This window comes from Polypterus senegalus, unplaced genomic scaffold, assembly GCF_016835505.1.
Source record: "Polypterus senegalus isolate Bchr_013 unplaced genomic scaffold, ASM1683550v1 scaffold_2671, whole genome shotgun sequence".
NCBI lineage: Eukaryota > Metazoa > Chordata > Cladistia > Polypteriformes > Polypteridae > Polypterus > Polypterus senegalus.
Genome location: NW_024385506.1, coordinates 15,205 through 25,000, shown reverse-complemented (window position 1 = coordinate 25,000; position 9,796 = coordinate 15,205). Strand labels below are relative to the sequence as shown.

Genomic DNA, 9,796 nt, shown 5'->3' with positions numbered 1-9,796 from the left:
TTTTGTTTTTCACCCCTTTTACTTGTATGTAGAAAATGACCAACAGGAGAGTGATCAAGTCTTGTACTGTCGAAGAGAACCCCAGTTAGGATCACCTAAGACTTTCAGAAGCCCTAGCAGCTCACCAGAAAGGAAACCAGTGTCGCACTGTGAGGATCTAGCCAAGAACCCCGCATCCCTGCTCTTATGTGACCATGCCATGTTAATAAATGAGGTCAAAGATTCTGCATCAGACATTTTTAGGAAACCACATGGACAAAAGTGTGTCTCTTTTGAAGCAAAAGCAGAGTCTGAAAGACGTGAGCAGAGAGACACAAGTCCTGTGGCAGGCCCATCTCGGCAGGTTGAAGGAAAGCGAAGTGATCCAGGTGAAGCGCAAGATGATCCTCGGTGCCACATACCTCAATCGCAAAGTCCATCTTCAGTCACAGTCCAGCCAGAGGGTCCTGGAACAGACTTAGGCTATGTCAATTATACCAAATTACGCTATTGCTTGGAACCACAAGGGAGTGCTGAGCCAGAAACCGGTGAGTGGTTTTACTGTGTGAAATTCAATCCAATTATTTTTTTTTTTTTTTTTCAGTTTTTATATATTTCGCAGTAAGCAAAGCAAAACTTTTATTGGTTGTCAGCCATTAATCTGCTGATTGCCCATCTAATTCCTATTTGTAAAAACCTGTTTAATGAAATCCAACATTTCTTTAAAGGTCATCCATATACTTGTGGGCTTTTATATTTACTGTAATCTTAGTACATTTATATTTTCATGTTTTATTCAATGCATAAACCTCTACAATGTCGAAAGAGCAGAAAAATTATTAACTGCTTTGCTAAGATGTGCTTAAATAGACTTTGATATAACCAAAGCCTGTAACTGGACTTTCCATTCTGCAAAGATAATGTTGGAGTATTGTAGTAATTTTATTAATGACTAACCGTCCCGCGTGGTTTCGCCCGCAGGACAGTAAGGAGTTCCCTGCCCGGCTGCCTACTCCTGACGTCACCTCGGCCCGCGGCATCTGACTCGGATTAGCTTGAATATATCGCTCCTGCAAGCGAACTCTGATTCTTAGCGCAGTGAGAGAAGTCGCAAAATCACCCGGATTATTCAAACAAATTCTAGAAAAAACCCTGATCTAAACCCGTTTAAGTAGTTTTCTCGTCCGCTAGCTAAGCGGATGTAAGATATGCCCCGAGGCTGTTATGTGAGTGAGGTGGGCCCGCCCCACCTCTCCTCGGCCTGCTGCGTCACTCTCAGATTTGCACAAATAATTCGGTACCGCAAGCAAACTGTGATACTTAACACAATGAGAAAGGTTGCAAGATCAAGTGGAATGTTCAAGCAAATTCTAGAAAAAATATCAGATCTAAATCCGTTAAGTAGTTCTCTCGTGAAAAACAGACGGACGTTGGATTTTATGTATATATAGAGATGGGGACCAAAATATGGAATTTTTAGCCTTTTATAAGTATGTAGCGATAGTGATATTAGTAGAAAGTTATTCGTGGAGTGCAGAAGCAAATAATTTTATTAGTAGCACTACAGATATTCCTATACCTAATGCTGTATTCATGTGGGGAGCAATTTTGCATACCTGTGCCAAGTTCCAAAAATGCCTTTTAGTATGAATTTGCATACTTAATAAACACACAGACATATGTTTGGCTTTATACTTGACATCAGATAGATGCTGGATTTGTTAGGGTCTGCAGTATAGATTAACCAGGCTTGTAGGGTGTTGGTTATACATCACCCACTTTATTTTGATTTCAAATGGTTAAGTTGTGTGGCCCACTTGTGCATATGGAGAATAAGTATATCTCTCTCTTATATAAAAAAAATCCTGAGATGAGATGAGACGAGACAGATTTTTTTTTGAAGAGATTTTTTTCAAGATCAACTAGACGAAACTTTGGCCGTGAGATTTTTTTCAAGTCCCACCCTCCTCAACCATTTATGGTTAACGACCCACGGCCCTCTCACCTCTCATTCGTGTGAATGCTTTTGCCAGACACGGCTCCTGCTCTTATAAATTAACGTTTTCCTCACTTTAAGATCCCAATTAAAGATGACGTATGTCCAAGTCTTATTGAAGAATTTCATCACAAAGGGTTATCAACAGAAGAAATGATTACACGGGCAATCCTAGCACATAGAAACAATGAAGTTAAATGAATTAATGCAAAAAACGACAATCGATTACATGACAAATTGGTTAAATGTGTATCAATAGACAATGATGAAACAGGTGATGGTGTGGAAGATGAAAACAACAGCTTACAATATCATGAAGAATATCTACAACCGTTAACACCGTCTGGTCTTCCACCGGCCAAATTACTGTCGAAAGAAGGATGTATCCAAGAAAGGTAATGTAGTACATCTTCAGGGTATAACATTAGACACCAAAGGAGATCTAGATATGCCATTTGTATTAAAACGTTTACAGTTTCCAGTTAGAATAGGTTTTGCAAAGACAATTGACAAATCCATCCATCCATTATCCAGAGCCAAATATTCCAAAAAGTTGGTTTGTTTATTAGAGAAAAAGAAACGAAATTCACTCACGGGCAGTTATACGTTGCGTTGTAATGATGAAAGTCCAAACACAGAATTAAAATTCAATGTGATATTGACAAAAATTTAATTAAAAAATTGTTTTTACTGAAGGTTTACAGTAAAAGTGTAAGTTTAAAAAAGTATTTGCGTGTTAATTTTAAAGCCAAACAGAATGAAATTGTATTACGCAACAAATAACTCTAATGCAACATGAAACATAATTTACTTTCAAATTATTACATTTTACTATTTTATTAATATGGTTAATTACTCGCTGTAATGTAAAATAGGCCTATTATGCATATGTAAAAATTCCCATGAAAATAATCTGTTTAAATTGTACATCCGCATCCCTATACGCGAGTGGCAGAACCGCAAAGAGCCTAGCGCGTAGGCCTGGCCCGGGGATTGGCAAGTGAAGCGAGTTGGGGGGCAGAACACCCAAGTTACACCTAATCTCACACACTGTACTTTTATCTACGTGCATAAGGAAGACCATTATTTTCTTTACTTAAAAGACTTAAACTGTTTGGTATGGAAACACGGGAACCGTGTTCTTTTACTTCTTGTAAATTGAATTTCAAGTTTCTTGTGTACAGGGCGCACCCTGTGACACATTGGTGCCCTGTCAACCACTGGCTCTGGCCTTGCATCCAACGCTGCTGTGACAGGCTCTGGTCCCTCATGACCAGAATTGGATTTAAATGGGTTTGAGAATGTTATGAAATGTTTACATGGTACTTTTGAATTATGCATAGGTAGTGCCAAAAAAAAAAATTCTGAAGGAATTGAAAGAGCGTTAGAGCGGGGCCGTCAAACTCAAATCTTGGAGGGCTGCAGTAGCTGCAGGTTTTTCTTTTTTAATTAGTAGCCAGGTACTGCTAATTTAACATTTTGTCTTTAGTGTTATTATTTGCTTGCTTAATTGTGTGTGTGTTAGTGTGTGTCCCTTTTAGTCGGCCGTCAAACAATAAAGCAAATCAAAATAAGCTAACAAATGACCAACGAAATCGGGATGGTCTCAAACAGCCTTGCATGTTCACCCATTTCTGCTAATGAAACCCATTATTTTAATGTTATGGCGTGTAAGTGTTGTCATTCTGTCACACCAGTCATTTCAAAAGATTTTTCCAAAGGTTGAACTTGAAACTCCCAAGATCACCATCCAAATACTGTGTGGACCTCAAAGGGTACTATTTCTCAAATGTTCACCTGTTATTTTAAATATACTTTTGAATGAAAGGTACAATTGCAATGCAATCTTAGTTTGCCTGGTCACTCGTTGGCTTGCCTTCCTTATCATTATTATTGTTTGGTTGTTGGTTAAACAAAATATGAAAGAATTAAAATGCAACTTTAAAAAAATCAAGGCAACATAGTATGTACCGTTAGCAATAGTAATTGGAGAAAGTAGCTGGAATGGAAACCTGCAAATTTTCATGATCGGAGTTTGACACCCCAGTCTTAAGAGTCTTAACAAAATTTTATTTTTTTTTTTTGTGTTCAGAATATGAAGATGACAAAATCCTGTTACCGTTTACAGTCACTGACCTGAGGGGAAGGAGGTTGCATGCACTTCGCGGCGAGTCAAAGGTTCAGGTGGGACACAAGCATTGCTGCTCTTACTCTTTTTCTCACCCAAATATAATGAGTGCTTAATAAATGTTTGTTGGAGTCCACACACCAGACCAGTACATTTTAAGAACTTTTAAGCTAATATTTCCTTTGGGAAAATACCTTTTTTTTTTTTTTTTTTTGTGTTTTGGATTCTGGAAGATAGGAATTGCTGTCTTTTATTAATACTGCACGTGTGTTTGTTCAAAGGGTCAGTACGTCACAGTGGAGCAGCTCACTCTAGACTTTGAGTATGTCATCAATGAGGTCATTAGGAATGATGCTGCCTGGTCGAAACAATTTTGCTCCTTCAGTGATTATGATATTGTCATCCTAGAGGTAAGAGCGGAACTTCTGACCTGCTTGCCCCATCCAAGTCTTTTTGTCTGCATTGCCTGATTTTTATTTATTTATTTAAATCTGCTAGGTTTGCTCCGAAATGAACCAGGTAGTGATCAACATTGGTTTGCTGCTTTTAGCTTTCCCTACTCCAGAGGAGAGCCAGACCAGGTATGCTAAGGATTAGATTTACAAGAAATTTTAAACGACTCTTGGACAGTAGCCCCTCGTCTTACCTTACTTGGGGTAAACTAATTTAAATCGGTTCCCTGTAAACCATCTTGTTTGTATTGACATGATGTCAAGTCGTAACACAGAAGAAAAGAAGAAGGTGAGAAATGTTTTATTTGATTGCATCCACACAGGCCCAATACGTACCACACCAGCCTGAAGGTTGCTTGGGACCTCAACACCGGTGTTTTTGTCACAGTTGCTGTTGGGGATCTCACTGAAGTCAAAGGACAGACCAGGTATGCACATTTTTATTTTGTGTATTTGTTTGAATTGGATGGGTTTTTATTATTGATTTGATGGTTGCAGGTTTTCCAGAATGCCCGTTTTTTTATTATGATTATTCATTTTAATATTTTCCCATTGCCATCTAGTGGCAGTGTGTGGAGTTCATACAGGAAAACGTGCGTCAACACAGTGATGAAATGGCTTGTTCCAGAAAACAGTACACGGTACATCAATCGAATGACCAATGAAGCACTGCACAAAGGTAGGTCTGTATGTTGGGGGTGTTGTTTTAGAGCATGGGTGTCCAACTCCAGTCCTGGAGGGCCGCAGTGGCTGCAGGCTTTCATTCTAACCATCTTCTTAATTAGTGACTAATAACATTAAGACAAAAGAAGTTAAATTAACTTGACTCAGACCCCCTTAGTTGTTTTTTTTCCCTTAGTTAGAAACCAAACAATAATGAGACGAGCTGCCACATGATCAGCTCATCTGTGCCCATCACACAATATCTGAAAATAAAGGTGAAGGTCTCAGTAAGGTTGATCTGTCTCAGGTCACCCAAACATCTTGGTGGTGCTCATTAACAAGCTTAATTAACAGAATGAATGGGATTCTCATTAAAAATCTAGTTGGAGTAAAATTGGTTGGATTTTGAAGCCCCAGTTTAGCCTGGCCATCTGTTGGCTTGTTTCTCATTTCTGTTTGTCTGTCATTTAATGACGAAAACAATCAATTCAGAGCACGGAATCTTTAAAAACAGGGCTCTTAAAATGAAGGGAGAAAGAATTTAATTTGCAGTGAAAACTGGTCACTGATTAGGAAATGGGTTAGAATGAAAACCTGCAGCCACTGTGGCCCAACAGGACTGGAGTTGGACACCCCTGTTTTAGAGGATGGTGTTTTTGATCTGCTGCTTGCACCTTGGTTTTCATTTGATCTATGATGTTCAGAAGTAGCACAGTGGTAAAGTGCCTCATGGATCCAGCACCCTGGTTTCACATCCCATATCTGCTTGTTTCCTGTGTGGAGTTTACATGTTCCCTCAGTGTTTTGTGTGGCGTCATTTTTCCTTCCTACATTCCCAAACATCTGTGCCCCACAGTTAATTGGGTGATTCTAAACTTTCTGTGTTACGCATGAGTGGGTTCTATGATGAACCGGCCATTTCCTGCTTTATGCTTAGTGCAGGCAGAGAAGGCCTGGCCTTACTTACAACCCTGAACTGGATGAAGCAATTTATGTATTTATTTTTTGAGAGTGTTCTGGTATTGTGTTGAGCATCCTGGACTGTGCTATGCTTTAAAGAGAAACTGTAAGGTTTTTACCAATTCTATTTATGCTTCTTTGAAGGCTCATCTCTTAAAATCCTGCCAGACAGTGATCGGTACACGTGGATTGTGCTCTGAGTGAGGTGTTTAAGACGTGAAGCCACCACCGTACACAACAATCCAAACTCTACCTCTCTATTGTTCGTGCATTCCAAACAGGAATTAATACAATTTTTTTTTTTTTTTTGCTGTTCTCACTACGAATGCTGTGGACAAAGCCTACAAGGATCAAAGAGTCGAGCACCCGATGGGGTGAAGTCCGTGGACAAATAAGAAACTGGACTTTGCTTAAAAATAAAAAGACGTAAAGGATTGCCATTGATGAACTCGGAGGCCCAAGCTGGAGACTTGAATTTCCTAAAATAGAGCAAATTTGCTTGGGTGGGCCTTGGAACCAGGGCAGTTCTAGAGTGTTTATTTTCACGTTGTAGAAGTCATTTGACGGACAAACAAGGACTGACTGATGTTCGCTTGAGTATGCTGCTCAGGAAAATGTAATCTCTATTTGGATTTGTGCAGCAGCTGGGTTTTAGGAGACTTGGTATGGGCTTTGTGTAGCGGCTGCTGAACCCACATCGAGAGTCCCGCTGCCTCAGTTTTGATATCTACTGAGCAAAGGTCATTTTACTTGAAATGTAACTTAGGTATAGGAGACATTGTTGTCAAGTTGCTAAAATGCAATAAACTATCTTTCGTTCTGTGTTTTTATGAGTGAAGTGTGATGAGGTGTTCAAATAATGGACTGACTGAATCTTACTGCTTTGGACCTTGCACTCTGTGTTGACTGGTGTTGAACAGAAACTCTTGGTAAAGGTGTTTTATTTAATAAGATGACTGATTTTGTCATGAGTTTTTGCTGTCAAGATGTATTGCATTCTCTCTGGAAGGTGATTGGGGGGTGCTGGGGAGTGTCTAGTGACCATGAAAATATAAATCAGAAAATTAAGTTCTGATGCAGAAAATTGCTCTGTCATTTGCTTCTTGCCTAGTCTTTCTCTGTTGTATATGAAGGTCCTTAAGTCCTGTGTTTTTAAATCTGCAATCCATCCGTCCATCTTCATCCTGCTGCTTTCCAGTCTGTCACAGAGAGCTGGTGACTGGGTCTGGTATTGATTGAACAATCTTAGAGGTGACTCTGGACAGAGGGGGGTCAGGTCAGTTAAACTAACACACGTTAACTGGGGAGACACAAGAAAAAAAAGACTCTACACAGTTTGTGCCGAGGTCCGATTTAATAGCAGCCACATGAATGCTGACCACTGCCTAACGGTGCCCGTCTTATTCTAAATTGGAGGTCCTCAATCACAGTCCTGGAGGGCCGCAGTGGCTGCAGGTTTTTATTCCAATTAGTTTCCTAATTAGCAAGCAGTCCATGCTGATAATGAAACTTGGTATTGAACTATTTATGCTTGCAATTTTAATTGCACTATGTAGAGTTTCCTTCTGTGAGAACATTATCCGTGTGTTTTATGGACCAGAACAGATTTAAACTTAATGGTCCTTCCAATTCTCCTTTCATTCATTTCTAAACATTTTTTTTATCACAGATACTTGGTAAGCACATTGGCTGGAGAGCTGCTGGTTTATTGGTTATCTGCATCTCATCATTAACTGATGTCTGATTAACAGGCAACAATTAAAACTTAAATGCAGCTGCTAAAATCTAAAAATAGGCAATTAAGGTATCTGAATGGTAACAGGCAAGAGAACTAAAATTAAGCCCAAAAAAAGTATTGCTTTAGTAGTAAATTAAAGGGTTCTGATTAAGAAATTGGTTAAAGTGAAAACCTGCTGCCATAGCAGACCTCCAGGACTGTAATCGAGGACCTTTGATCTACAAAGTAAGTAAAAATTGTCTTTGAATAAAGGCACTAACAAGGAATAGAGTTAAACACCAGCTTTCATTATCAGCAAGGACCGAGTTCTAAACAGGACACTGGCTGGAAAGAAAACCCGTAGCCATCGTGGCCCTCCAGGACTGTGATTGAGGACCCCTGTTCTAAATGGTTTCTTTTTACTTCCTCTACATCAGTGTTTCCCAAACTCGGTCCTGTGGGACCCACTGTGGCTGCAGGTTTTTGTTCCTACAAGATTCACAATCGATGATAATAATCGATAACAACTCATCTATTTAATAAGCTGGTCTTTTTTACTCTTCACTTATTCTCCATTCAGAAAAACACAACAGTATGTTATATATATTCATAAGACATTTAGAAATGTTTCTATTTTTTTTCTAAAACTATAAATCTTAACTCTTTTGTTGTTCTCCTATTATTCCCCCCTTTTCCTGTGTAGTTTGCTCCCTTCATTGAACCCGAATAGTGACAATTAACAACCAGCTGGAAGCAGCAACGACTTCAGCGTCAGAACAGCAAATTTATGAAATAATTAGAACACCAGGAAAAGCAGAATGAAAATTAGGTTGAAAATACTGTTAACGACTTTAAAAAAAAAATACATATTCCCCATATGCTTATTAAATTTTAAGAAACATTTACCAAACTTAGTTTATAATTTCTACACTGACTCCAAAACACAAACTGGGAAATAACAACAACTCACTTAATTAGGCTAAGAGTCCAGTGAAAAATGGAAGTTGGTTGAAACAAAAACCTGCAGCCACAGTGGGTCCCCAGGACCGAGTTTGGGAACCACTGCTCTACATTCACCATAGAGAGTGATTTGAAAAGGAAAGTAAGTACCCGGCATGGAAGTTGTCGCCTGTCCAAATATTTTGAAAAAGTCAAATGTTAGGTCTTCATGTAAACTGTGTCTACACTGCAAAAAACAAAAAAAAAATGCATATGCAAAAACTTGAAACGAGTTTTGCTTTTATTTAGAAATTTCTAGATCAGTCAAAAAAAAAAAAAAATCTTGCTGTAAAGAAAAGATTTGATGGCTTGATATAAAAGATTGCATAGATTTCAGATTTTTTGGTGTGTACAGGTAAAGGTGACATACTTGAACAAATGACATGATGCATTCATTCTCATCATCTAAAATAAGAAATATAGAGATTTGTCAGTTGGAAAAAGTAACTCCACCCTATACTGATCACCACTTCAGATCCATCAAATCACAATCTGGTGTTCCAGAGGTGCCAGTGATTAGAACCTTCTCATTGTTTAGGCAGGGGAACCTGACTGTCTGTCTTACTTAAACCACAGATGTTGAGGGTCTGGTGTTCTCTTTGCTAGTGATGTATGTGGTGTCCTCATAACCAAGAGCAAAAGAACAGGGGTGTCGAACTCCAGTCCTGGAGGGCCACAGTGGCTGCAGGTTTTCATTCTAAAGAATGTACCCCACCCCCACCCCTTTTTTTTCTCATCACTGGCCCAGCTGGCTACAGCTCGGGCGTTGAACTCCAGTCCTGGAGGGCCGCAGTGGCTACAGGTTTTCATTCTAACCATCTTCTTCATTAGTGACTTGTTTTTTTTTCTGCTAATTTCTTTTGCCTTAGTTTTAATTAACTTGACTCTGGGCCCTTAGTTGT

At 39.1% G+C, this 9,796-nt stretch overlaps 1 protein-coding gene across 1 annotated transcript; it reads left to right on the top strand.

The window, feature by feature from the left end:
- The first annotated feature begins 11 nt into the window (after positions 1-11).
- On the top strand, positions 12-7,129 carry LOC120522310 (DDB1- and CUL4-associated factor 15-like). Its single transcript, XM_039743341.1, has 7 exons — positions 12-527; positions 4,068-4,159; positions 4,385-4,513; positions 4,602-4,684; positions 4,879-4,983; positions 5,119-5,234; positions 6,323-7,129. Exons 1-7 carry the CDS (start codon positions 200-202, stop codon positions 6,376-6,378), a joined length of 909 nt encoding a protein of 302 aa, XP_039599275.1. The 5' UTR covers positions 12-199; the 3' UTR covers positions 6,379-7,129.
- Positions 7,130-9,796: the final 2,667 nt, after the last annotated feature.

What these genes read in the sequence shown, in the direction of transcription:
- LOC120522310 (XM_039743341.1), top strand. Translation starts at nt 200, where the DNA reads ATGTTAATAAATGAGGTCAAAGATTCTGCATCAGACATTTTTAGGAAA. An exon ending in CCAGAGGAGAGCCAGACCAG is followed by an intron (nt 4,685 to 4,878) that starts GTATGCTAAGGA and finishes GCATCCACACAG; the next exon opens with GCCCAATACGTACCACACCA. An exon ending in CAATGAAGCACTGCACAAAG is followed by an intron (nt 5,235 to 6,322) that starts GTAGGTCTGTAT and finishes GCTTCTTTGAAG; the next exon opens with GCTCATCTCTTAAAATCCTG.